The 27,823-nt window shown below is 57.4% G+C and overlaps 1 protein-coding gene across 5 annotated transcripts; it reads left to right on the top strand.

Moving 5' to 3' along the window:
* Nucleotides 1-27,146, top strand: CIC (capicua transcriptional repressor). Of its 5 annotated transcripts, none has more exons than XM_066373612.1 (21): nt 1-122; nt 2,498-5,299; nt 17,511-17,660; nt 17,741-17,975; nt 18,055-18,184; nt 18,280-18,462; nt 18,542-18,707; nt 20,202-20,401; nt 20,497-20,722; nt 21,138-21,241; nt 21,469-22,693; nt 22,776-22,963; nt 23,451-23,572; nt 23,687-23,853; nt 23,954-24,256; nt 24,355-24,677; nt 24,933-25,198; nt 25,298-25,452; nt 25,528-25,659; nt 25,953-26,084; nt 26,179-27,146. In XM_066373612.1, exons 2-21 carry the CDS (start codon nt 2,509-2,511, stop codon nt 26,544-26,546), a joined length of 7,566 nt encoding a protein of 2,521 aa, XP_066229709.1. In that variant the 5' UTR covers nt 1-122; nt 2,498-2,508; the 3' UTR covers nt 26,547-27,146. The 5 variants fall into 5 exon arrangements, with proteins under 5 accessions (XP_066229709.1, XP_066229710.1, XP_066229708.1 ...); XM_066373613.1 differs by having other exon boundaries at nt 24,352-24,677; nt 25,301-25,452; XM_066373611.1 differs by having other exon boundaries at nt 24,352-24,677.
* Nucleotides 27,147-27,823: the final 677 nt, after the last annotated feature.

Here is a 27,823-nt window from a genome sequence, read left to right as displayed (position 1 = left end):
TGTGTGTTGGAGTAAAAAAAAAGGGAGAATCGAGAGGGAGAGCCGAAGGGGGGGCGGGGAGGGACCGGACCGGACAGAACTGGGGCCACGGCCCCCCGCCCCGAAACCCCGCTGAGCCCGAGGTGAGGGGCGGGGCCAGGGCTGACACGGACAGGGTGATTTGGGGTGCTGGGGGCCGAGAGGGGACAGGTGGCAGGGACGGGGAAGGGGTACAGGAGAAAAAGGGTGGGTGGGGTGTGGGAAGGTGGGACAGAGTGGAGAAAGTGGTGGGTAGGAGGCGGGACAAAAAAGGGGTGACGGGGAGAGGGTGGTGGGCAGAGAATGGGTAACAGGAACGGAGGGGTGACAGGACTAGATCAGGGTGACAGAGGGAGGGAGGGAACGGAGTTGGAGGGGTTACAGGAAAGGTGATGGGAAGAGAAGGTGGCAGGTCCGGAGATGGCTGACAGAGTAACTGGGAGGAAGAGATGCTAGAGATAGAAGAGGATGGCAAGGGGGGGTGACTAAGAAGGGAGCCTAGGGACTTTGAGGGGAGAGGTAGAGATAGAGGTGGTGACAGGATGGTAGGGAGAGTGGCAGAGAAGCTGCTGCCAGAAGGGCTGATGGGAACAGAGGGCATGAGACTCTGAAGAGCCAAGGCCTGGGCTGGCCTGGGCTTCAGGAGTTACTGTTTACATTCTGAGGGGGGTGAGGGGCCACAGTGCCTTGGGTGGGAGTTATCCAGAAAGAGGTGGACAGGAAGAGAGTAGGCCCCAGGGAAAAGAAAGAGGCTTGGCTTCTGGGGCGGAGAGGCTGGGCCAGGCCGTAGGGTCCAGGGGTGCCACGCAACGCCTTAGTAGGGTATCACAGAGGTTTGTGTTTGGGCAGGACTGGGGCCGGATTTCAGTCCCCAGGTTGGTGGCCTAGCAGGTGGGGTCGGGGGTGCCCAGCTCTTGGACACTTTGGTGCCTTTCTCAGTATGAGGAATCCTGGCCAGCCTCTGAGGACTGCAGGATTGGCCCAAGGATAGGCAGCCTGGGACAACAGGGTCCACAGGAGCATCAGGCCTCAGGTAGGAGAGCGTGAAGTAGGGGTCCCTGAAGACTTGAGTCAAACGTGCCTCTGATTATGTTTGGTTTATGGTCCTGGGCTCCTTCAAATCCCCCCCCTCCTCCCCAGAGGCCCCCTTCAGGCTCTCAGGTTTTCTTAGTCACTTCAGAGCAAGTTTTTTCCCTTTTCTTTTCTCAGGGCAGCTTGAAAGGGGCGGGCAGTAATGACTATTCAGGAAGTGGGTGAGATTGGCCTGCTGGGCTTGTCCTGCTTTCTTTGACCTTTTCCCACTTACCCCCACCTAGAGTCATGGGGCACATTTGGGGGCAAGGGGGGCCCAGCTGGCTCAGCCACCTTGCCAGAGCTAGCCTAGCCAGCCCAGCCTGAGTGGGGATGCAGGCAGGCCAGAAGAGGAGGGCTGGCTTTGTGGGGATCACGCTGGGTGCTGTGGGGGGAGGGGCAGCTCACATCCAGTGGGACAGCAAAACCCTGGGGTGTAGCTCTGTGTCCCACTGTGATGACGTGAGTGCCTGTGTGTGTGTTTGTGTATGTGTGTGTGCTCATGAGCAGCCTGGTGGCAGTGCTGGGTATGAGCTCTTGCCCCAGATGTGCCCCTGCCTGCTCCCTGCCACGATCTGATCTGGGGAAATGGCTCTACTTGGCAGGTCTGGGGTGCCAAGCAGAGTGGGCAGCCATTCCTCAGGACTCTCAGCTGCCCACTCCTTCCCACAATGCCTGGCCATGCCAGACTGCTTAGAGAGGTGGGGTAGGGGGAGGTGGAGAAAGGCTCACATCACAGCCCAGTCACCTCCCTTTCTGTGACTCTGCCTGTGAATGTGTGTGTGTCAGTGTGTATGCTCTCTGGATGGTGACAGTGCAAGGAAGTGTGCCTTCTGGATCATGTGACAGATGGCACACTGAGATGGTTAGCAGGACAGACTTTGGAGCCAGATTGCCTGGGTTCAGACCCTAGCTCCGTGTTTCATGGCTAGAATTTGGACAAGTTGCTTGGTTTCTCTGTACCTCAATTTCCTCAAGTGTGAAATAGGGCTGTTAAAAGCCTTTGCATCTGGGGACTGTTGTGAGAATGAAATAGGTTTTTAATAAAGGCAAGTTTAGCCAAGGCATGGCAGAAAGTAAGTGCTCCATAGGTGTGACTCGTTACTACCTCTTGGATCCCCTTGGGGCAGAGTGTGTGCATGTACCTGCTTTGTCCTCTGCACCAAGGGAGTAGATGTATGTGAGTGTCCCTGAGGAGCCAGAGTGAATAGCTCAGGGAACATGGGTGCCATTTTTGTCTGGGTGCTGACCAGGGGCCCATTATGAGTTGGGGACAGCCAGGAAGGAGGACTTGGGTATCATGTAATTGAGGTGCGGGCCTCAGCAAGTAGGAACTCTTGGGGGATGCCGGGTCTTAGGGATTCTTGAGTTGCTCCTAATGACCCCTTTCTGCCCCTCCACCCTGCAGGTGGACAAAAGATGAAGCCAATGAAGAAGGCATGCACTGGCCTCCCAGGTCCTGGCAGCGGAGGCAAGTCCCCACCAGCCACCAGGGCCAAAGCCCTAAGGCGGCGAGGGGCTGGGGAGGGTGACAAGCTAGAGGAAGAGGATGATGAGGTACAGCAGCAGCAGGGCCCGGAAGAGGCTGAGGAGGGTGAGGAGGAGGAGGAGGCCCTGCAGGCCTCAGGGACTGAAGGGCCCCCCCTGGAGCTTCGCCCTGATGAATCAACCCCAGGCCCAGCTGAGGACCCCAAGGCAGAGGATGAGGCAGGCCGTTGGGAGCCCCCACTCAGCCGAAAAACAGCTACATTTAAGTCACGAGCACCCAAGAAGAAGTACGTGGAGGAGCACGGGGTTGGCAGTGGCTGTGGCGGGGCATCTGGGGCCCCTGAAGAGCAGGCAGGGACCCCTGAGGAAGCCAGTGCCCCGGGTGTTCCTCCACGGCCACCCACCTCCGCCCGCTCCTCCTCCACCGACACAGCCAGTGAACATTCAGCTGACATGGAGGATGAGCCTGCCGAAGGTTGTGGGCCATGTCCCTGGCCCCCGGGTGGCACTAGTGGCAGCTATGACCTGCGGCAGCTACGGTCCCAGCGAGTACTTGCTCGGCGTGGAGATGGACTCTTCTTGCCAGCTGTGGTGCGCCAGGTGCGCCGAAGCCAGGACTTAGGTGTGCAGTTTCCTGGGGACCGGGCCCTGACTTTCTATGAGGGGGTACCCGGCGGCGGTGTGGATGTGGTTTTGGACGCCACGCCACCACCAGGTGCGCTGGTGGTGGGCACGGCTGTCTGTACCTGTGTGGAGCCTGGTGTGGCTATCTACCGTGAGGGCGTGGTGGTGGAGGTGGCTACCAAGCCAGCTGCCTACAAGGTCCGCCTCAGCCCTGGCCTTGGCTCCCAGCTGGGCCCAGCAGCTGCCCTCTCACAGTCACTGCAGCCTTCACATCGTGAGCCAGAGGAGGCTGTATGGGTGGCCCGCTCTAGCTTGCGCCTGCTTAGGCCCCCTTGGGAACCTGAGGCCCTGTCGAGGAAGCCCCCCACAGGCCCCGAGGAGGAGCAGGCCAAGCCAGGTGCCACCCTGCCACCCTGCCCTGCTGCCCTGGACCCCAAGCAGCCTGAGGATGCTGAGGTCTCCAAGATCAGCTTTGGTGGCAACCTGGGGGCTTGTGAGGAGGGCGAGGAGAAGCACCTGCCAGCCATGAGCACCCCCGCCCTGCTCCCACTGCCCCCACCCCAACTCCTGTCACCACCGCCCAAGTCCCCAGCTTTTGCAGGCCCAGGCCGCCCTGGTGAGCAGCCCTCACCCTGCCAGGAGGGAAGCCAGGGCGGCAGCCGTAGCAGCAGTGTGGCCTCTTTAGAGAAGGGGGCCACTCCAGCTTCCCGTGCCCGTACACCACTGACCGCCGCCCAGCAGAAGTACAAGAAGGGTGACGTGGTCTGCACGCCTAATGGAATCCGTAAAAAATTCAATGGCAAGCAATGGCGGCGGCTCTGCTCACGAGACGGCTGCATGAAGGAGTCTCAGCGGCGAGGCTACTGTTCCCGCCACTTGTCTATGCGAACCAAGGAGATGGAAGGACTGGCTGACAGTGGCCCAGGTGGGGCTGGGCGGCCTGCCGGTGTGGCAGCTCGTGAGGGCAGTACCGAGTTTGACTGGGGTGATGAGACCTCGAGGGACAGTGAGGCCAGCAGTGTGGCTGCCCGTGGAGACTCTCGCCCACGCCTGGTAGCCCCTGCTGACTTGTCACGCTTTGAGTTTGATGAGTGTGAGGCGGCAGTGATGCTGGTTTCCTTGGGCAGCTCCCGCTCTGGCACGCCCTCCTTCTCCCCAGTCTCTACGCAGTCGCCCTTCTCGCCAGCACCCTCGCCCTCACCCTCACCCCTCTTTGGCTTCCGTCCCGCAAACTTCAGCCCCATCAATGCGTCACCGGTCATCCAACGCTCTGCTGTTCGCAGTCGCCACTTGAGTGCCAGCACCCCTAAGGCAGGTGTGCTGACACCACCAGAACTGGGCCCCCACCCTCCGCCGCCTGCTCCCCGAGAGCGCCATTCTTCGGGCATCCTGCCCACCTTCCAGACCAACCTGACCTTCACCGTGCCCATCAGCCCTGGGCGGCGGAAGGCAGAGCTGCTGTCCCACCCAGGGGCATTGGGAGCCCCTGGTGCAGGGGGTGGAGGAGCTGCTCCAGACTTTCCTAAGAGTGACAGCCTGGACTCTAGTGTGGACTCAGTGTCTCACACACCTACATCATCCACATCAGCAGGCTTCCGGGCGGTGTCACCTGCTGTGCCCTTTTCCCGCTCCCGCCAGCCCTCACCATTGCTGCTATTGCCCCCGCCTGCTGGCCTGACCTCAGATCCTGGACCCTCAGTGCGCAGGGTACCTGCTGTGCAGCGGGACTCACCTGTTATCGTCCGCAATCCTGATGTGCCACTACCTTCTAAATTCCCTGGGGAGGTGGGCACTGTTGGGGAGGCTCGGGCTGCAGGACCTGGGCGAGGTTGCCGAGAGACCCCAGTGCCCCCTGGAGTGGCCAGTGGGAAGCCTGGCCTGCCCCCACCTCTGCCAGCCCCTGTACCCATAACTGTGCCTCCAGCTGCGCCAACTGCTGTGGCCCAGCCGATGCCCACCTTTGGGCTGGCTTCCTCGCCCTTCCAGCCGGTGGCCTTCCATCCCTCACCCGCTGCCCTGTTGCCCGTCCTGGTGCCCAGCAGCTACACCAGTCATCCTGCCCCCAAGAAGGAAGTCATCATGGGCCGGCCTGGGACAGGTAAGAGGTACAGTGGATGGGTTGGGTAAGGGCTTGTTTTGAACTGGGCCACTTTTAAACTCCCGTCTTTGATTCAGGGGGAGGCTGGCCTCTCTGCACAGATGTTCCAGTGGGAATTCACTTGTCAGGGAAAGTACTAGACCTGGGAAGCTCAATGCAGTGTTTCCAGAGGCCTTGTATTATGAATGTACTCTTGAGGGAACCATCAGTCATGGAACCACTCCTGAATGGAGCTGTTTAGGTAACAGATAATCATGATAACAGCTCCCATGTCTGGAGAGCTGACAGGGGTGTCACCATGATAAGCACTGTGCATAAGTTATCACACCGAACCCTCACACCCACCCCGTGATGTAGCACTCAACAACATATGGGCCCTGCTCTAAGTCCTTTTGAAATATTAGCTCCTTTAGTCTTCACAACCACCCTAACAGGTGGGTGCTATGATTATGCTCCTGTAGAGGAAACTAAGGTCAGGTTAGTAACTTGTCTAGGGTCACGTGGCTAGTAAATCCTGGAGCCAGCCTTCAAACCCAGGTAGCTGGCTCATGATCATTGGGCCTCAGTGCTGGTTACAGATGGGAAAACTGAGGCTCCAGTAGGTCCTTCTGCTGGGAGATAGCAAGACCAAGACTGGAGCCCTCATCTTCACCATGGTGCTCAGTAAACATCACTGGTACTGTCAGTGCCCAGAGGGGAGCTGGTGGTGTGCTGGGCATTGTGCCCTGGTTTGAATCCAGGTGTGAAGCTAGTTTGGCTGCCCTCGGGACAGGGTGTGTATGCCAAGAGCTGAGGGATGAGTTGGAACCGGTAACCATTCTTTAGAAGAGCTTCCTAGGAGGCCATTGGGAAGGCAGGCTCTGGGGCCAGAAGGAACACAGCTGAGGAAAGCCAGTGTGGCTGGAAGGCTGAGGCCAGGGGTGGGGAGAGGAGCGTTTCTGAGATGGTGCTGAAGAGACAAGGGCCAAGGCCAAGTTGAGCCTTGTCAGAGCAACACCAACTCTTGGGGAGGGGACAGACCCATCACTAGCTTCTTCCATAGCATCTTTTTCTTATTTACTTATGAATCTTCTGTTGATTGAGGACCCCCTTTGTGCCTGGCTCTGTGCTGGCTGGTGCTGAGGATACAGTCCTGCCCTCAGAGAGCTCACTATCCCTGGTGTAGACAGACTGTGCCCAGACAGTGACTGTCCAGAGTGGCCAGGGCAGGGATGGGGGATATGGTGAGAAGTCAGGGAGGACTTCTTGGAGAAGGGGCAAAGGGCTTCTAAAGTGAGATCTGAAGGGTCTGGAGAAGTGAGCCTGCCAAGGCCAGCAGGAGAACCTATTGGAAGAGGCAAAGGGAAGAGTTTCTGCAAAGGCCTTGTAGTAGAAGCAAGTATTTGCAGGAAGTTGAATCTGCAGAGACACACTGTACATGGTGAGTGAGTGTTCAGATGTGTGACAGTATTGGTGAGCAAGGGTTAGATAATAAAGGGTCCTTTTGAGACTTGTAAAATTGATTTGGAGGGCAATAGAGGGCCATGAAAGGTTTTGAGCTGATCTGACCATGAGGCCAGGAGACAGAGAGGAAGGAGCTCAGGTTCTGCTCTCATCGAGCTCCAGCCCAGAGCTGGGCAGAGGGGCAGCGGCTCTGCTTACCCCCCATGCCCGTATACTGAGGTTGTGAGCTGTGTTCTTTGCCCTACTTCCAACAGTTTTTACATTTGTTATTGTAGTTGATATGAGCAAAATTCCACAGAAGTGGGCACAGCAGGGATTTCTGTCCGGGCAGATGAAGAAACTGAAGCAGGACTGTAAACCCCCTGACCTCCCACATGCTTACAGCCCAGACATTGCCCTTATAGCATCATCTCACATAGCTCTCACTGCTACCTTGTGAGGAGGGATGGCACTAATGTAGGTGACCCGAGGCCTAGCAGGTCAGGCCCAGCAGGGGTTCCTGCCACCATTTTCCATATGAGGAAAACTAAAGCCCTGACAGAACAAAAGTCCTGACTGAGTTCATCCTGCTAGGGAGGAGCAGGTCTGGGCCTTGAACCAAGTTTCCTGATCTCCAGATCACAGGACTCTTATTACCAGAAGTTTCAGTAATAATAACTTATTGAGCACTAGTATTCACGCATATGCCTGGCTCACAGCTTGGTAAGTGCTGACTATTTACTCACTGAATCCTCATAACCTTCCAGGAGGTCAGGATGCTTATTATTTTCGGTAGACAGAAGGAAACTGCAGCCCAAAACTTGCCCAAAGTCACCCACCCACGATAAGAGGCAGGATTTAAACCCTGGTTGTCTGTCTCTACAACCCAGGCTCTTAAGTGCTTTCAGTAATAACGATGAAAAAATAATCATAGCTTGACTGATGGTGGTGCACTGGATAGAGCGTTGACCTGGGGTGCTGAGGTCCCAGGTTCAAAACCCTGAGGTCATCGGCTTGAGTGTGGGATCATCAACATGATCCCATGGTCTAGCTTGAGTACGGGGTCACTGGCTTGAGCGTGGGATCATCAACATGATCCTATGGTCTCTGGCTTGAGCAAGGGGTCATTGGCTTGGCTGGAGCCCCCTGGTCAAGGAACATATGAGAAACAAGTCTACGGCCATACCACCCTGAATGCACTTGATCTTATCTGATCTCATAAGCTAAGCATGGTTGGGCCTGGTTAGTACTTTGATGGGAGAAGTAATCAGTGAACAACTAAAATGCCACAACTACGAGTTAATACTTCTCATCTCTCTCCCTTCCTATCTGTCTCTCGCTAAAAAAAAAGAAAAAAAATCATAAAACTAAAAAAAATTGATTATCTAGATTCTAGAGAGAGGAACATCAACTTGTGGCCCTACTCATCCATCCATTCATTGGTCGACTCCTGCACATGCCCTGATTGGGAATTGAACCTGCATCTGAGGTGTGTGGGGATGATGCTCCAACCAATGGAGCTACCCAGGCAAAGCTATCATAACTACTCTATTGAGCATTTACCATGTGACCAGCCTCAGGTGTGGAGCCATCTCATCAAATTCACCCAATCCTGTGAAGTAGGAATTAACCAGCTCCGTTGTTGGGAAAATCTGAGGTTCAGGGTTCAGTGAAGGGAAAGGCCCCTTGCTGGAGGCCATCTGGTCGTCAGAACTTGTCCAGTGCTTGTCCTGGCGGTTCTGAGCCACACCTCTCTGACAACACCCATGCTGAGGTATCCAGGTTGCCCTCACATTCCCAGCCAGCAGGCTCTTGTTTGTTTGGTTTTTTTCAGGGACAGAGAGAGAGTCTTAGAGAGAGGGATAGACAGGGACAGACAGACAGGAACAGAGAGAGATGAGAAGCATCAATCATCGGTTTTTCGTTGCGAGACCTTAGTTGTTCACTGATTGCTTTCTCATATGTGCCTTGACCATGGGCCTTCAGCAGACCGAGTAACCCCTTGCTCGAGCCAGCGAGCTTGGGTCTAAGCTGGTGAGCTTTTGCTCAAACCAGATGAACTTGCGCTCAATCTGGCGACCTTGGGGTCTCGAACTTGGGTCCTCTGCATCCCAGTCTGACACTATCCACTGTGCCACCGCCTGGTCAGGCCAGCAGGCTCTTGTTTTACCAGAGGCCTCTCTACACCCTTGAGAGGTGGTACCTTGGGGCCTTCTCTGTTGGAGGCCCAGATAGGGCAGATGATACCCGGTGGCATAGTGAAGGCATAGCCCTGGCCCTTTCTGCCTGCCCATGCCAGAACCTGACCCTCACTCCATGCAGCAGGTGTGAGGGGGTGGCGGGCCAGCCTGCCTGCTCCTGCCCCTTGCCAGGCATTTGCTTCCGCTGGGGGACATGCCGGGACAGGCGGGAGGCATTCTCCACATTCTGTGCGTAGCCAGGACTTCCAGCTGCCATTGCCACCTCCCTGTGACTTTTCCTTCCTGCTCCCGAGGAGAGGAAGCCACCCCAGGGCCTACAGCCTTGGCCCAGGAGGCCAGATGTCTCAGCCTAGTTATTGGCACAGCCTCCCAGCTCCCAGGTTCAGCCTGGCTTCCCTATATTGGTAGGCAGTACCCCTTCTGGGCCTGTCTGCCCGTCTCTCCCTTGAATTCCTATGTTTGTCTCTACTAGGTTTCCATTTCTGGGTCTGTGTGAGTTTCTCTCTGGACTTTTTTCTCTGTATGTGTCTAAGTCTGGCTTTCTATACCTTTCTTTTTTTTTTTTATTTTTTTATTTTTTTTTTTTTTCTATACCTTTCTTGGTTTGTTTCTCTGTAGATATCAGTTCTTGTCCAAACTTTCATGCCACCCTTTATGATTTGGCCCAGTCTTGGGATCCTGTGTCTCTGCAGTAGCCTTAGCCTTTCCCCTGGCCCCTCTCCTCCCATTTTAGACAGATTTTCTGCCTCCATTCTAGCCCCCCACCTCTCCCCAGTACACATCAGGTGCTTTGTTCCTTGAAGTCAGTGGACAGTTGCTAAGCACCAGATCCCCAACTTTCTTCTTGGGGCGGGGGGTGTTGGGAGGTTACCCAGGCCTGGGACAAATTAGTTGCTTACTACTGCCCCTGAACCCTGCTGAGAGGTGTCAGGAGCCATCTGCAGACCTATCTACATCCAAGCACCTGTTTCCAAGACAGGAAGGTGGGGGTCGTGCAGGCCAAGTTAGGAAATCCGGCTGTGGGCGAGCAGTAGGAAAGCAACTCCTGTGCCCACCCACCTGCTAGAGGACATGATCCAGATCACCCTATATGCCCTCTCCACCACCACCTTTTGGTAGACACATTTGGTGCCAGCTCCATTTAACTGAGCCCCACATATAGTCCACCCCAACAGGTAGGATCTCAGAGACCAAGCTGTGCCCACAAACTATGCTTAGGCCTGTGGAGGAAATGCCCAAAGAGAAGCTGAGGGTCTCCTGACTCCCCAAATCCAGATCTAGATTCAGCGCAACAGAATTTTTATTTTGTCTCAAACAGTAAACCCCTTCTCGACCACCAGAAGTTCCTCATCCTTCCACCAGGTTCAGGCTGAGCAGTCCTTGGGGTAAGCGGGTGGGGGAGGTGGATGTGGCTGTAAGTACAGGCAAGGATGACAGAGGGAGGTGGAGTCAGGGGAAGTCAGAGGATAGACAACCCTGGCGCAATGCGAGATGATTGATGAAGGAGGTTCAGGAAGGCTTCTCACTGGAGGGGACATTGGAGCTGAAGTGGGAGGAAATGAGAGTGGATTTCAGAGTAGTGAAAGGGAAGGGCCATTCAAGCCCAGGCGGCCATGGGAGCAAAGGCCAAGAGGGTTAAAGTGCATGACCCCTGAGTGACTAGTTGAGGCTGAAGTTGACTTTTGCAGGGGTCTCAAACTCGCGGCCCCTGCTTTAGAGCCTAGGGTTAGCGGAAGGGTGCCACGGAGGGCAGGTCTAGCCAGGCCAGGGTGAATGGCAGCCCCTGAAGAGCCAAGAAAGAGTTCAGAGCAGCGGAGGGAAAAGATTGCACCTAGATGTCAAAGATCGCGGGAGACTGCTTTGGAGAGGAAGGAGGCCTAGGCAGGGAAGAAGAGAATGACTGATAGGGAGAGGCGTTTGTGAGGTAGCAGTAATGATTCTTGGCGATTTGGTGTACCTCGGGACCCTGAGCTGTGAGGGGTCTGACTGCCTCCTGGCGGTGGCGGGCGGCGGTACCGTGCGTGGGGCGGTCAGTGCGCGCATGCGCAGCGGAAGGCGGAGACGGCCCGGAGTCCCCGGCGCCTGGGCATTAATGGCTCCATTAGTGGCCGGGAGGGAGGTGCATTAGCGGCGGCGACAGTGTCTGGCTCCCATTACCACCGGCGGCAGCGACTGCACCGCAGGAGGCTGGACACTAGCCCGTCGCCCGCACCGGGTCCCCGATTCCTGCTCCCCACGGGAGCTTGGGCCAGCGAACCCCCGTCTCCCTATTTCGGCGGAAAAGCAGATTATGAAGCCAGGCAGATCTGGGTTCAAATTCCAAGTGTGCCACCTTCTGACTGCAAGGTCCTACCCCCCTCTGGGCCTGTTTCTTGCGAAGTTGCCGGGAAACGGTGCACCCGGTGCCCTGTAAATCCAGATGTGCACCCCTTAAGGCCCGCGTTTAGCCCCCGCCGATTCCAAGGGGCACAGGTTCCCGCGTCCCAGTGGGAAGGCTCCTGTAGGGCTTTCGCCTTTCTATTGGCCGCCTTCGCGCCTGCCGACACCGATTGGCGGAGACCGGTTCTCCCTTAACCCCTGAGGGGCCGCGCCCCTGTACTGTTGTGGGTGCCCCCCCCCCCAGACAGCTCGGGTGCCAGCTGGCCCGTACCTCGCCGCGGCCCGCGTGGGTGTTAGGCCGGCTGGGCGCCCGCCCGCCCTCCCAGCACAAAGCAGCTTTGTGGGGCCCGCCGGGGGCTGGCTCAGGGCCAGGCGGCGAGTGGAAAATCTCGTGAGCGCGGGGAGGGGAGGAGAACGCAGGGCGTCGCCCCCTCCGCCGCCGGGGCGGTGGTGCCTCCCTCATCCCGCGCCAATCGGCCCTCCCAGTCCCGGCGCCTGCATACTACCCCCGCCCCCCCTCCCTTCCCATCCCCAAACCCACATTCTGCCCTCAGTTATCCCGCCCATCTTCCAATCCTTGGAGACCCTCCCCCACACCTCTCTCCTGCCTCTCTTTCCCTCTTGGTCCCCCTGCCTAACCCAGCCCCACTCACACTGACTCACCCCAACGCTATTTTTAGGACCCCATCCCTCCTGAGCTTGGCCAGCCCAATCCTGGGCTCGTTCCCCAGGCAACCCTGGCGGTCGCCGATGCCTCCCAGAGTGGGTGGGTGGGTCGGTGGGTGTGTATGTATGTGGGGAGCGGGTGAGGGGATCTAGGGACACCGGGTTGGTGAGCCGAGGCGGGGACCCGCGTAGGCTGAGGAGCCGCGGGCAGCCGGGCGGGGTGCCTCTCGCGGGCTCAATAAATAGGGCCCGTGAGTTCAGAGCATGTCTTCTGTCCTTCAGTCTGTCAGCATCCCTGGCTTTATGCCCCAGGCATCTAGGCAGGCCTCAGCCTGTGTCGCCATGGGTGGCAATTGGTATCTTTCTTTCCGCTTTCTGTCCCCAGGCCGGGGTGGGGTGGGGTGGTGCTTTGGGGCTGTTGAGGGCCAAACCTTTTGTGGAGTTGGTTACAGGGTGGTAAAGGAGGTGGCTGCACCATAGTTCTGCCCTAATATCTGCCTTAAGTGAAGGATGGCATTCCACTCCCTCTCAGATGGGGCTGGGGCCCTGGTTTGGGGAACTTCCTCAGCGTTTTCCAACTAGGGAGGCCCCAGTTAGGGTTGAGGATGGCTAGAGAGATGGAGCTGTGCGGGTATAGAACCTGCTCCCTCTTCTCCACTCCTAATCACCCCCACCTAGGGTTCTTCCACTCTGAACAATGGAAGCTAAGTATAGGGCTGGCCCAGTGCCCAGGACAGGGGGGCCCTTCCTGCCTGAATTCCGGCCCCTCCCTTGCCAAGCTGGTCCTCCACTTGGCTGTACCATATATCCTGTAAGGGGCCTCTTCCCATCCCTCCTATGTGGGCACTGTCTTCTACCAGATGTGCAGCTCTTCCAGATGTGTGGGGCCTGCTTTCCCTGCTGTGCCAGGCCTAGCTCTTTTTCTCACCCAACAAAAAGTAGGGGAGCTGGGGGCAAGGTTCCTTTGAGCTCTGTCCCTGGGTTCCACTGCTGTGGGGAAGGGGTTAACTTGCCAATAGGTGACTCACCGGTAGGGAGAGGAGGGGGCAGTGGTGGGGAGATAGTGGCCACATTGATTTCAGCCTTGGTTTCTGCCTCACATTGCAGTCCCTGGGGCAGTGAGGTAATGGAGGGTCTGAGTCTGGGGCTGCATACAAAGGAGGGGGCAGTCACTTAATAGTCCCTCTGGTGGCCCCTCCAGGATTACAGCCAAGTGTCTGGCCCTGCAGTCTCTGGAGGTCAGAGGGCTATAGACATTCCCTTTCCCTCTGGGCTCTGATTACCTGGTTTTTGCCCCCTCTCCATGCCTTCAGCTCTGTCAGTGGATGGGGCAGGCTGGGTAACGGGTTTGTCTGCTGTCTCTCATCCCACCTGTGAAGAAGCCTAGTCTTGGTGGATCTGAGCCTGTGCAACTTTTACCAGCTCAGGTGTGACCCCAGGCCTCCCCAGTATCCCCCTTCCGTGATCCAAGGCCCCAGACTCTTGCCTGTGTCTCTGTGTGTAGCCTCTGACCTTTCTATAGTTAATCAGTCTCTTTGTATCCTAGTCTAACCATATTCCTGGACCTCTGTTTGGGAGTCTGCTTGTGTCCACCCTAAGGTTAAATTTTCAGTAGTGAGAAGAGCACTTGAGTTGGTGCACTGGGCTGTTAAGTTTGGCTGCATGATCTGGCACAACTCATTCAATTTCTGAGCCTAATTTACTCATTTGAACAATGGGCATAATAAAATGTACCTCTCTAGTGGATGTGAAGATTCACTGAGCAAGATAATACATACAAGCTCCCAGCACATAGCAGCCTCAGTGTTAGTTTCCTTTCTTCCTCCTGGTCCTTTTCTTGGAAGGGGTGGCTGCCAGCCTAGAGTGGTTTGGCCAGCACACAGTGGTGTTCTGTGAGGTAGAGGGTCCCTGGTGGCTGCTGTCAGGCAGGGTAGCTGAATGTCTGTGAATGGCCATAGGGCAAGGTACTGAGTGCTCAACAAAGTAAGTTTATATATTATGTGGGGTCACTGTGATGGTGTCTGCGAGAGTTAGCCTGTGTTAGGGATGAGAGCACCTCAAAGGCCATGTGAGTGTGTGAAGATAGAACAGCATGTGTGGTTGTGTGGGAAGGATGTGGGGTATGTGTGATGGACAAGCAGTGGTTGTGATGAGGCATGCAAGATCATTCTGCCTATTTGTTGTGTATTTGTATGATGATTCATAGTGACTGTGATGCTCATATGCATCGGTGAAACATGTATGACAGAACATGTATGAAATTGGTCATGTGAAGATGGGTGAGAATTAGTGTCTGTGATGATGGGTGAGGACTGATGGACCGCGGTGAAGTAGTGCATATATGTGAGCAGGTATTCGAGATTTGTGACTTCGTGTAACAGTGAGTCTAAGGCCGAGGTTACCATGTGACCGTGGAGTGTGTAAGAAATAATGGGTGTGGCAGGAAAGTCTGTCTATGAGGGGTGTGTGTGTGTATGTGTGTGCTGGTGTGAGTCGATTACGGCTCAGGGTGGTTCCCCCAACCCTACGCGCAGTTCGTCTGACCTGCTGAGCCACGCGCGCGAAGGTGGGCCGAGCGCGCGTAAGCGTGTTCCGAGCGCGGACTGGACATACACACACTACCACACACAATCCCGGGGCCTCCGCAGCGCGACGCCCAGAACCGCCCCCCTGGCTCGGTGCCTTTACTGCAGTGCGCTCGTCTTGCCTCCCTCGGTTCCGCCCCCGGGTTGCTTGGGGCCAACCGGGGCCCGCCCCACCCTCACCTAATTTGCATATGACTGACGTTCCCCCAGGGCGGCCAATGGGGGCGGGCGCGGCGGGGCCTGACCCGCGCGCGGCGGCGGCAGCCAATGGGCTCACGCACGGGGGGCCGGGCTTGCGCGGAAGGCCGCGGGGGAAGCGGGGAAAGGGCGGGGGGAGGCACGGCGGGGGAGGGGATCGCGTAGTAGTGGCGGGGTAGGGAGGTGGTGGTGGTTCGGCGCGGGGCTCGCTGCGAGCACACGGGCGCACGCACGCTGGTCCATTTGTCCGTTCGAGGCCGGAGGTCGAGCCAGTGCTGAGCCGTGGGCCGGGGCTCCAGAAAGGCGGGGCGGCGGCGCCGACAACTGGGGCGCGCGGGGCCAGAGCCGTTACCCGCCAGGGCTGCGAAGGAGGGAGGGAGGGAGCGAGCGAGGCAGGGAGCAGGGAAGGGAGGGGGCCGCGCACGCGCACCCGCGCCCCGCCCGCCGGGTTCGGTGCGGGAGGAGGGAGGGGGCGGTGCCGATGGCCCCCGGGCCGCGCGGCCCGTGACGGCCCCCGCGCGCGCCGGGGGGCGGGGCGGGGTCGGAGCGCTCTGACCTCCCTCGCCCCCCGGGCGGCGGGAGGCAGGCGGCGTTCTGCGCAGGCGCGCCCGGCATAGACCCCCGCGTGGGGCGGCCGGAGGGGGTCGGCCGGCTGTGGGAGGGGGCATGCGGCGGCGGCCATCCTCTGCCCCCGGGCCCGAGCGGCGGCGGCGGCCGAGGAGGCGGCGGGCGGAGCGGCGGCGGCCGCTGTGGAGGCGCGAGCCCCGGCTGGGCCCCCCCCTCGCCGGACCATGTACTCAGCCCACAGGCCACTGGTGCCCGCGTCCGGCGCGGCCTCTCGTGGCCTCGGAATGTTTGGTCAGTAGTACTGGGCCCTGGGATTGTAGGGGTCAGGGTGTCGGGGTGGTAAGTGCGGAGCAGCGATGATGGGGATATAGCAGGAGTGTGGTGGAGGAGGCAAGACTACAGGAGTGACGGGAAAGTTACAGACCTTGGTTGTAGTGGTTAAGCAGGTCAAGAGGTAATGAGTGCAGGTGGGAGTGTAGCGGAGTTATGGAAGTGGGGAGTCGCTGGGGCAACTGTGATGGTTTAGGTGATGGGGTAAGACAGGTTCGTGAGGGGTGCAGAGTAACTGGTTTGGGAGCATGGATGGATTAGAATCGGAGCAACCTGAGACCTGGCCCTAGGTGTGGACTAGACAGAGGCAAGGGATTGTGATTGAGTCGTGTAGGACGGGTTTTGGGAATTGTGTGAGGCACTGTTTATTCAAAACAGTTCAGGGTGGAAGTGTTTATGGTGAGCTTTGTGGAGAGGGAGAGACCCAAAGACCCTGGAGAGTAGTGCACTTGGGAGGAGTTCAGGAGAGGCAGGACCAAAGGACTGTTCCCCTATTGTCTGCTGGGCCCCTTCTTCTCCACCCAGCAGATGCAGAGGCCCTGGTGAGAAAGATCTTTGTGAAGAGAGAAATGGTTCAGGTCCCTTGGGCTGTTATGGGACTGGAGGGCCAAGAAGGTTTTTGTGTCCTTAGGGTTAGGGGATAGGGTCCTCATAGTGTCTTGAGTTGCTTCCAGTGCTGGCTTCCTTGTTTTTCTCTGGTTTCCTTGATGTCTATTTTTTCTTTTGTCAGCCCTTCACAGAGTCAGGTGTCAAGGCAGGGGCTTCCTTGGACCAGGTTTCTGATGTCATGGGGGTCAGAGTGGTCTGGGTCTGGAGGAAACCTGGAATGATGAAGACCAGGGTTAGGGCGTTCCCCTCCTTTCTACATCGTCTTCCCCTAGTAAGGGCCTCCGCTGCTGGTTCCACTTCCCCCAGAGAGCCGACAGGGAGAGGGAAACCCACTCCTAGTCTCCGCCTGCCCCAGGAGTCTGGCCAGTTACCCAGCTCCTGGGGCTTACGGTGGTACCTCTGGGACCAGCCGCTGGTGAGGGAAGTATCTTCCTGTGTATATCCTCAAGGAAACACCTGGCACTCCTGCCTTCCTTGAGTAGAGACTTGTAACAGTTTTCTCATCTGCTCTATTGTCTGTGCCTTTTCTTCCGTGGAGTTTACCACACCCTCCTCTCTTTCTGGGCTTGGGGGCTGGGCCATGCCCTAAAAATGAGCTTGGGGTTTTAGAGGGAGGGAAGATGGGAGGCCTATTTACAGGCGGTAGATTCTCTTTGGGTGTAAGGAGAGATGTAGCCACCTGTGCCCAGCCAAGGAAGGGCAGGTGTGGTTCTTTGGAGGCCTGTAGTAAGAAGAGGGAGGCAGAGAGACAGACTCAAGACCCCACACACCCTGTGGGTAATGGAGGAGGGGAGGGGAGACAGGGCCATCTGCTTCAGGAAAGAAAGGGAGTGTGAAGCTATGTCAGATGGTAAGAGGGGTGCTAGGGGAGGGTTTCCAGGGCTTCTGAGGCTTTGGGGCCTTGAGTGTAGGGTGGCAGGTGAACATGGCCTGGTTTGTGACAGGAGCCAGTCATTTCTCTGGCCTGGTCCCTGATGGCAGGGCTGGTATGCTGGTGTAGATTAGGGAGTGAGTGAGGCATAAGGACTCTTTCTCTTCCCTGCTTTTGTATTCATTTTTATAAACCTAGAAACCTTTCAGGCAGGAGTGGTTTCTGGGTGATGTTGCATACATGATGTCAAGAGATTCAGGGCCAGGAGAAGAGGATGTAAAGGAGAGGTGGAGCTACCTTGTTGTCCAGGGTGGGACAAGGCTTGGATTTAGGGTCAGGGCCAGGCTCTCCTGCTGCACAGCTCAGCTGGCTCCTTCCCACAGTGTGGACGAACGTGGAACCTCGCTCTGTTGCTGTGTTCCCCTGGCACTCCTTAGTCCCCTTCCTGGCCCCCAGCCAGCCAGACCCCTCCGTGCAGCCAAGTGAGGCCCAGCAACCTGCCAGCCACCCAGTGGCCTCCAACCAGAGCAAAGGTGAGGGGTGGGGTGCTATGGGAAGGCATGGGGACAGTGAGGTGGCCCAAGAGCCCTCTGATCTGCCTCTCTGTCTCCAGAACCTGCTGAGTCGGCAGCTGTTGCCCATGAGCAGCCTCCAGGCGGGACAGGGAATACTGACCCCGGGCGGCTCCCTGGAGCCACGTGCCCCGAGAGCCCAGTGCCTGGACCCCCTCATACTTTGGGGGTGGTAGAACCTGGAAAGGGTCCCCTTCCCACCACTGAGGAGGAGGCCCCTGGCCCTCCAGGAGAACCCCGGCTGGACAGCGAGACAGAGAGTGACCATGATGATGCGTGAGTGCCTTGAAGCTTGGGACTGGGACATGGGATGGCTAGGGATCTGCCCTCATTGTTCTTGCTGCTCCCACCACAGCTTCCTCTCCATCATGTCTCCTGAGATCCAGTTGCCTCTGCCACCTGGAAAACGCCGGACCCAGTCCCTCAGTGCCCTCCCCAAGGAGCGAGACTCATCTTCGGAGAAGGATGGACGCAGCCCCAACAAGGTGCCCCATCCCCACCTGTCTCCACCTTATCCTGTGGCCGTCCAAGCCTGTCTCCTTTGTTCTAACTATTCCACTTGGGCTTGTGTCTGCTGCAGCGGGAGAAGGACCACATCCGGCGGCCTATGAATGCCTTCATGATCTTCAGCAAGCGGCACCGGGCCCTGGTCCATCAGCGTCACCCCAACCAGGACAACAGGACTGTCAGCAAGATCCTGGGCGAGTGGTGGTATGCCCTGGGGCCCAAGGAGAAGCAGAAGTACCATGACCTGGCCTTCCAGGTAATGCCTCCTCCTCTTGGCTTTTCCCTGGCTTCTTCTAGTGGTTGGGTGAGTGAAGGGTCCTGACCTCTCCTGCCAGGTGAAAGAAGCCCACTTTAAGGCCCACCCAGACTGGAAGTGGTGCAACAAAGACCGGAAGAAGTCCAGTTCCGAGGCCAAGCCCACGAGCCTGGGGCTGGCAGGAGGGCACAAGGAGACACGGGAGCGGAGCATGTCAGAGACAGGCACTGCCGCTGCCCCTGGAGGTTAGTCAGCTCCTTGGCTGTCCTGCCTTGCTACTTCTCTTCCTGAGAACCTCTGGTACCCTTGCTTGCTCACTCCCTGCCCCAGAAACTCCTCTCTGTCTTCTCAGTTTTATTAGAGGACGTTTACCTACAGAGGAACTGGCACTTGTCTCATAAGAACAATCTAGGAAGGTCCAGAGAGTTAAAATTTACTCTGAGCATCTACTACATATTAGGCACCATAATCTCTAGGAGTCAAAATCACACCCCATTTGCCTGACCAGGCGGTGGCACAGTGGATAGAGCATTGGACTGGGATGCTGAGAACCCAGGTTTGAGACCCCGAGGTCGCCAGCTTGAGCACGGGTTCATCTGGTTTGAGCAAAAGCTCACCAGCTTGGACCCAAGGTCGCTGGCTCCAGCAAGGGGTCACTCGGTGTGCTGAAGGCCCGTGGTCAAGGCACATATGAGAAAGCAATCAATGAACAACTAAGGTGTTGCAGTGTGCAACGAAAAACTAATGATTGATGCTTCTCATTTCTCCATTCCTGTCTGTCCCTGTCTATCCCTCTCTCTGAAAAAGAAAAAAAAAAAAAATCCTACCCCATTTAAGAGATGAGTAAATTGAGGCTCAGAGAGGCAGCAACACTTGTTGAAGTCACAGAAAACAATAACTGGCAGAACCAGAAATTAAAGCCTAGCTTGGTTGGCTTCCAAGACCATGGTTGGATGCACTTTTTTTTTTTTTTTTTTTTTTTTTTTTTTTTTTTTGTCTGTATTTTTCTGAAGCTGGAAACGGGGAGGCAGTCAGACGGACTCCCGCCCGACCGGGATCCACCCGGCATGCCCACCAGGGGTGATGCTCTGTCGCAAAGAGAGCCATTTTAGCACCTGAGGCAGAGGCCATGGAGCCATCCTCAGCGCCCGGGCCAACTTTGCTCCAATGGAGCCTTGGCTGCGGGAGGGAAAGAGAGAGACAGAGAGGAAGGAGAGGGGGAGGGGTGGAGAAGCAGATGGGCGCTTCTCCTGTGTGCACTGGCCGGGAATCAAACCTGGGATTCCTGCACGCCAGGCCGACACTCTACCACTGAGCCAACCGGCCAGGGCAGTTGGACACACCTTATTGATGTTTCAACTCACAACAGGTGTCAGGTGTGCCTGGCCCTGTGCTGAAGTGCTTTTCTAGAGCAATCCTGTGGGTCTGGGCCCACAACTCTGAGGGCAGGGATGCAGTGCGGGAATAGGCTAGCCAACGCCAGGAACCTGTCTCCAGGCTTCTTGCTCTCAGAAGGGCTGCCTCCTGGGAAACAATGGGCTGGCTCCTTGCAGCCCCAGAGGGCAGGAACCAATGGGAGGGAAATGCTGGGCTGGTGGGTGGCATCTCTTCTGCTCGGTAGCCCAGGAATTCTGGCCTTTTTTTCCCCCTAGTATCCAGAAATACTGTGGGTGGCTAGGCCAGTTCAGGTGTAAGAGGCCTCCTGATGCTGCAGCACTTCCTCCTCTTCCACTCTACAGTGTCCTCTGAGCTTCTGTCTGTCGCAGCCCAGACACTCTTGAGCTCGGACTCCAAGGCTCCAGGGAGCAGCTCCTGTGGGGCAGAATGTTTGCACACAGTTGGGGGACCTGGTTCGGCCCGACCCCGAGCATTCTCCCACAGTGGGGTCCACAGCCTGGATGGTGAAGTAGACAGTCAGGCACTACAAGAACTGACTCAGGTCTGGGGTGCAGGCGATGGGAGTGGGGGAGACGGGCGGGGAGGGCTGCGCAAGGGGATAGACCTGGCTGAACTCTCCCTGCACCTGCACTGCAGATGGTGTCTGGCCCTGCGTCTTACTCTGGCCCAAAACCTTCCACACAATATGGGGCTCCAGGCCCCTTTGCAGCCCCTGGAGAGGGAGGTGCTCTCGCGGCCAGTGGGAGGCCTCCGCTGCTGCCTACCCGAGCCTCCCGTTCCCAGCGTGCGGCCAGTGAGGACATGACCAGTGATGAGGAACGCATGGTCATCTGTGAGGAAGAAGGGGATGATGATGTCATTGGTGAGCAGTTGCAGGGACCCAGAATCCTGTCCAGGGGTCAGCAGGCTCAAGTTTGGATGGTGGGCCAGAGATTGGATCCAGGTCCTCAGGCCCCCTTTTCCCTTTCTTTCCACATTTGTTTATGGTCACAGGCATGTTCAGTTCAGGTCCCACTGAGCAAGCTCAGTCCTACCCTGGGAAACCCCTGGTAAGACAGGCAACCAGGAAGACCCAGGCATGACTAGGCCATTGGGCACAGTGTTAGGTGCTATTACCTGCATGCTTGGTAGGTGGGCACACTTCAGGCTGAGGAACGGTCTTCTTGGACAGTACTCACTGCTGGCTTGGGCCACAGCTGGAGCCAGAGTCCAGGTTCCAGACTGTCTTTCTGGTCCTGTACTTGATCCTTTTGCCAACACTTCCCTCTGCTTCTCAGCTGACGATGGCTTCAGCACCACTGACATTGACCTCAAATGCAAGGAGCGGGTAACTGACAGCGAGAGTGGAGATAGCTCTGGGGAAGACCCAGAAAGCAGCAAGGTAAGGGCTTAGGACCCGGTGTTCCCTGGTCCCACTCCAGGAGTGGGGATATCTTCTGTATATGTTGACCCAGGGCCTGGAGAGGGAAGCTATTTGCCCCATAAGGAATTGTGTCACAGCCTGAATTAATTGAGGACTTCAGGTGGCCTGGCTGCCCAGCAGGACAGACGAACCAGAGTATGCGTATCCAGGCTCCCTGACACGGTTGTGTCTCTTTTTTCACCCAGAGCTATGGCCGGAAGGTGTTCTCGCCTGTGATCCGGTCCTCCTTTGCCCATTGCCGTCCGTCGCTGGACCCTGAGCCCCCAGGACCCCCAGATCCACCTGCAGCCTTCAGCAAAGGCTACGGGCCCACTCCATCCTCCTCCTCGCCTGCATTCTCCTCAGCCTCAGCAGTCACCTCTTCTTTGGGCTCAGGGACCTTCAAGGCCCAGGAGTCAGGTCAGGGCAGCACAGCAGGCCCACTGCGGCCCCCACCCCCTGGGACTGGGGGTCCAGCGACACCTACCAAGGCCACCCGCTTCCTCCCAACGGATCCTACCACCTTCCGGCGCAAGAGGCCTGAAAGTGTGGGGGGCCTGGAGCCACCTGGCCCCTCAGTTATTGCAGCACCTCCTGGAGGGGGAGGAAGTGTCCTACAGGCACTAGTTTTGCCTCCAAACAAGGAGGAACGGGAGGGTAGTGGAGCTCGCATGCCCTCAGCGCCAGCCCCATCCCTGGCCTATGGGGCTCCAACAGCCCCCTTGTCCCGCCCAGCTGCCACCATGGTCACCAATGTGGTGCGGCCTGTCAGCAGCACTCCTGTGCCCATCGCCTCCAAGCCCTTCCCCACCTCCAGCCGGGTGGAAGCATCTCCAAATGACACAGCAGGTGCCAGAACTGAAATGGTCACTGGGTCCCGGGCACCTGGGGGTTCTCAGTTGGGTGTCAGTTTAGTGTATTCAGACAAGAAGTCAGCAGCAGCCACCTCACCAGCCCCACATCTGGTGGCTGGGCCCCTACTGGGTGCTGTGGGGAAGGCACCTGCCACTGTCACCAACCTCCTGGTAGGTACCCCAGGCTATGGGGCCCCTGCGCCCCCTGCTGTCCAGTTTATTGCCCAGGGGGCCCCTGGCAGTGGGGCCACCACAGGCTCAGGAGCAGGTGCTGGGAATGGCCCCAATGGGCCAGTGCCCCTGGGTATTCTGCAGCCAGGTGCCCTGAGCAAGGCTGGGGGCATCACCCAGGTGCAGTATATCCTGCCCACGCTGCCCCAGCAGCTTCAGGTGGCGCACGCCCCAGCACCAACCCCTGGGACCAAGGCAGCGGCTCCCAGCGGCCCTGCACCCACCACCAGCATCCGTTTCACCCTTCCGCCGGGCACCTCCACCAACGGCAAAGTCCTGGCTGCCACTGCACCCACTCCTGGCATCCCCATCCTGCAGTCTGTACCCTCTGCCCCACCCCCGAAAGGTGAGGCCCGGGCTAGATAACTCAAGTAGAGGGGCCACAGGCCTGTTCAAGTCCTTTTAATCTCTTCTCTTGCCTCTTGCAGCCCAGTCAGTTTCTCCTGTGCAGACCCCTTCCCCGGGTAGTTCAGCCCAGTTGTTACCTGGGAAAGTTCTAGTGCCCTTGGCCAACCCTAGCATGTCAGTGCGGGGTGGAGGGGCTGGCCAGCCACTGCCTCTGGTGAGCCCACCCTTCTCAGTACCTGTGCAGAATGGTGCCCAGCCACCCAGCAAGGTAAGGACATCCTAGCTGCGGCCCTGCATGTCCCTCATTTCTCTCCTGCTGGGTGTTCCATGTCCTGGGTTTTTTGTCTGCTTTTCTTTGGGTCTTTCTTTTCCAACTCCACTCTCTCTGGGACTGTTGTGCCATCTTAATATCTCTGTGGCTTCAGTGTCTGCAACTTGGTCCTTTTTGTGTGTCCTATTTTTTTCTTTCCCTTTGGAATATATGTCTTTTGATTTAGAAACTAAATTTAATGGGATATTGATAAATATTTTTTAAAATTTGTTACTTTTAAAATTTTTATTGGTTTTTACCTTTTTCACTTATTATTTTAACCCCCCCACACACACACACCTTTCACTGTCTTTTTTTCCTTTGTTCCAATTCCAAGTTTTGTGTTCTCTGTCTTGGCTGAGACCCACCCTCCTAGGTCTTGGTTCTCTCCTGCTCCACTCTGGGTCCTCCGCTCACTGCAGCCTGTGGGTGCTCTTGCCCACAGATCATCCAGCTGACTCCGGTGCCTGTGAGCACACCCAGCGGCCTGGTGCCGCCCCTCAGCCCAGTCACGATCCCTGGTCCCACGTCACAGCCTCAGAAGGTCCTGCTGCCCTCCTCCACCAGGTAATGGCAGTTGAGTTCTCGCCTGGAGCCCAGCTCAGGGGAGGGGCTGGATGGGACCAGTTCGCGTTACTCTTTTCCCTTTTTCCCTTACTTCCCCTTTCCTCTCCTGTGCAGAATCACCTATGTGCAGTCAGCGGGAGGGCATGCACTGCCTCTGGGCACCAGTTCGGCATCCAGCCAGGCTGGAACAGTCACCTCGTATGGGCCCACGAGTTCAGTAGCCCTAGGCTTCACCTCACTTGGGCCCAGTGGTCCTGCCTTTGTGCAACCCCTGCTTTCAGGTGAGGAGCCACCTGACTAATGCGGGAATCCAGGGTGGAGCTGAGGCCGTCCAGGCCCTAACTCAGGCCCCTGCCTCTCCTTTTCTGTTTTCCTTTATAGGCCAGGCCCCACTGCTGGCTCCTGGCCAGGTGGGTGTGTCACCAGTGCCCAGCCCCCAGCTGCCTCCCACTTGTGCAGCTCCTGGTGCTCCTGTCATCACAGCATTTTACCCTGGCAGCCCTGTACCCACGTCGTCAGCACCACTGGCCCAGCCATCCCAGGCCCCCGCAGGCCTAGTCTACACTGTGGCCACCAGCACCACACCCCCTACTGCTACGATCCTGCCCAAGGGCCCAACGGCCCCTCCCACCCCCACTGCCACTGCCACCCCAGCCCCTACCAGCCCTTTCCCTAGTGCCACAGGTGGGTATTGGGCCAACCTAGGGTTGGGTGGGTTGGGGGACCCAGGGAAGGGCTCCAGTCAGGCCCGGCTCAGCTTATGCTCTTCTCCCCACCAGCAGGCTCCTTGACATATAGCTTAGTGGCCCCCAAAGTCCAGAGGCCCACCCCGAAGACTCCCCAGAAAGTGAAAGCAGCCATCGCCAGCATTCCTGTGGGCTCCTTTGAGGCAGGTGTCCCTGGACGGCCTGGTCCTTCACCCCGTCAGCCCTTGGAGCCTGGCTCAGCTCGTGAGCCAGCTACCCCTGAGTCCGAGCTTGAGGGGCAGCCCACGACACCAGCCCCTCCACCTTCCTCAGAGACCTGGGCTCCGACTGCCCGGAGTAGCCCTCCACCACCCCCACCTGCTGAGGAGCGGACCAGCACCAAGGTCCCTGAGACTGTGGTGAGTGCCCAGCAGACCTGGGGGTTCCTGTTGCTACTGTACTCTGTCCCATGGCCCATTGTCTGCCTTCCTGTTGTGCTCTTCTTCCCTAGCTGTGTGTCTGAGCCATGCCTTTGTTCCTCCTGCTTAACTGTATGATAGCCTTCTCCAAGACTCTGTCTTGGGTAATCAGCATGTTTCTTTGTTTTTCTGGGTTTTGCCCCAGCAAGTCTTATGAACCCACTGTCCTCCATCTCCCTGCCATCCCCACCCCAGGCCAACAAATTCCCCAGCTCATCTTCGGACTGGCGTGTTCCTGGGCTGGGCCTGGAAAGTCGTGGGGAAGCTCCTACCCCTCCCAGCCCAGCCCCAGCCCCAGCCCCAGCCCCAGCTCTGGCCCCTGGTAGCAGCAGTGGCAGCAGCGAAGGCAGTAGTAGCAGGGCAGCTGGGGACACGCCTGAGCGCAAGGAGACGGCTGCTTCTGGCAAGAAGGTGAAAGTGCGGCCCCCGCCCCTGAAGAAGACCTTTGACTCTGTGGACAAGTGAGCATGGGCTGGGGTGCTGTGGTGGAGCCGGTGGGGTTGGTGGGAGAGTGGGTGGCTGCAGGTGGGACAGGGAAGGTGACCCTGCCTGCTCTCCAGCAGGGTCCTTTCAGAGGTAGACTTCGAAGAACGCTTTGCTGAGCTGCCGGAGTTTCGGCCTGAGGAGGTACTGCCTTCTCCCACCTTGCAGTCTCTGGCCACCTCGCCCCGGGCCATCCTGGGCTCCTACCGCAAGAAAAGGAAGAACTCCACTGGTAGGCAAGGGAGACCCCTGAGGTAGGTGGGAGACAGACTGGGGTGCCTCCCCTGAGCTTGCTCCTTTTGACCAGACCTGGACTCGGCCCCTGAGGACCCCACCTCGCCCAAGCGCAAGATGAGGAGACGCTCCAGTTGTAGCTCAGAGCCCAATACCCCAAAGAGTGCCAAGTGCGAGGGGGACATCTTCACCTTTGACCGCACAGGTGCTGGTGCCTTGGCGGGTGGAGCTGTGGGGGACCCAGGGCCTGCAAGAGGGGTGAGTGGGGTCTCAGGAACAGAGATGGGAGAGGTGGAGTGGGTGTCACAGAAAGGACAGAAGGTCAAGAATGGGTTCTAGGCCCCTAAACTGTCATGTGACCTTGGGCAGATTCTTTCTATGAACGCTGTGTGAAGTAGAATTCAGTGAGGGCTGGGTGGACACTCAGGACAGTGGTGTGGGGGTAAGGTGGCCAGATTTTTGTAGCAGCCTTGGTCACGGTCCCTGCCTTGCTCCCAGGTACAGAAGCCGAGGATGTGCTCGGGGAGCTGGAATACGAGAAAGTGCCATATTCGTCACTGCGGCGCACCCTGGACCAGCGCCGGGCCCTGGTCATGCAGCTTTTCCAGGATCATGGCTTCTTTCCGTCAGGTGAGCATGTCTTGGGAGTCTTTGGGGGCACTTGGAGGAAACCTGCCTGCTTGTCTCATCCTTCCCTCCCCACCCACCATCCTTCTGTCCCCAGCCCAGGCTACTGCAGCCTTCCAGGCCCGCTACGCAGACATCTTCCCCTCCAAGGTCTGTCTGCAGTTGAAAATCCGTGAGGTGCGCCAGAAGATCATGCAGGCAGCCACTCCCACGGAGCAGCCCCCTGGCACCGAGGCCCCCCTCCCCGGACCACACCCCACTGGCACCACTGCTGCATCTGTTCCCACTCCCAGCCCTGCTGGGGGCCCTGACCCCACCTCACCTGGCTCGGACTCTGGTATGGCCCAGGCTGCCCCACCACTGCCTCCACCCCCAGAGCCGGGGCCTGGACAACCTGCCTGGGATGCCCCCCCCCAGCCTTCCTCCCCACCCCCTGGTTCCTCCACAGCTGCCACAGGCAGGTGAGGGGCTCCTGGAAGACCTTAGGGACACACCGTATCCCCCTCAGGACATGGACAATATGTAGGTGGCAGGAATGAGGGGGAAGAATGGTTACCTCCTCCCCAATACACCCATTTCATCCTTTCCAGTTTGGGGCGGAATGAGACCTGCTCCTCTGTGTATCCCTGGCCCCCCAGCTTCCTCCCGATGATTGTGGCGGGTAGCTGAGGGGAAGCAGGGATCTCCCTCCACTGAGCCCTGTACATAATAACCTGGAGTGTGTTACCTTCAGATCTTTTCACTTGTACTTTATGCAAAATGGCTCATGTGAGGGCTTTGGGCCACAGGGAGGTGCCTGTGGAGTAGGGGGAGTTCATGTACCCCTTTTTTCCCCAGAGGGGCTGGACTCAGGTTAGTTTGGGGATGGGGACTCCTGCACTTTGCCACAGGCATGGGGATGGTTCTCTCCCCACCCCCCTGCCCTCCCAACTTGGGTTGTACTTTCTAAGAAGGTGATTCCCCTTACCCTTGTCCCCATCCCCAGAACAAAACATGTTGATCATGTGCAATATTTCTTACTGTGCTGAGAAGCCACAATGACCGCGATTAAAGCTGTTTAACACACCTGTGTAGCTGCGCACTTGAAAGGGAGAAGGGGTGTTGGTTTACCAGTCATGTCCCCATATGGCCATGGAGCTATATACTTTTTCACTAAGTAAGGTGAGCTAGGACCACCTCCCAGCGTTCGATTCAAGGGGACCCCATGACCCTGATCCATTGTGATTATCTCTAGGTCTGGGTGCTTAGGGAGTTGTGACACCTACTCTGCCTCTTAGCTATCCAATGTGCATAGGCTTGGGGAAGGTGCACCTGTGCTCCAAGAGCAGTTCCTCAAAGTTCAAGTTGGACCTGAGTCGCATCCTCCGCCCCACAAGTACTGTGCTGTCCTTACAGTGGCCCTTGCTGCCCCCATGTGGCCTGAGCTAGAACTGCTGGCAGGCCAAGAGCCTCTCCTTGGTTATACACCCCTTGCAGTGGGTGGATAGTTCCCAGAGATACCTGTGCCCTGTGTGCAGGGATGACTGCTTGGGGATTGGAATATCAGGAAGTGTTCAGAGCACCAGCCAGGAGAACAGCATGTGCAAAGATTAAAGGACTGCTTTTATGTTCCCAGAATTCTTTCTTGACTGAGTCTAGTGTTGGCAAACTGGCTTCACCTAGTATAACTGATTGGTAGTACATGCCTGGAGTACTACTGTGATAAAACTCTGCCTTACTCTACAAGAACCTGACCACCTTGA

This window comes from Saccopteryx leptura, chromosome 3, assembly GCF_036850995.1.
Source record: "Saccopteryx leptura isolate mSacLep1 chromosome 3, mSacLep1_pri_phased_curated, whole genome shotgun sequence".
Lineage (NCBI taxonomy): Eukaryota > Metazoa > Chordata > Mammalia > Chiroptera > Emballonuridae > Saccopteryx > Saccopteryx leptura.
This window is presented reverse-complemented; position numbering and strand designations above follow the sequence as displayed.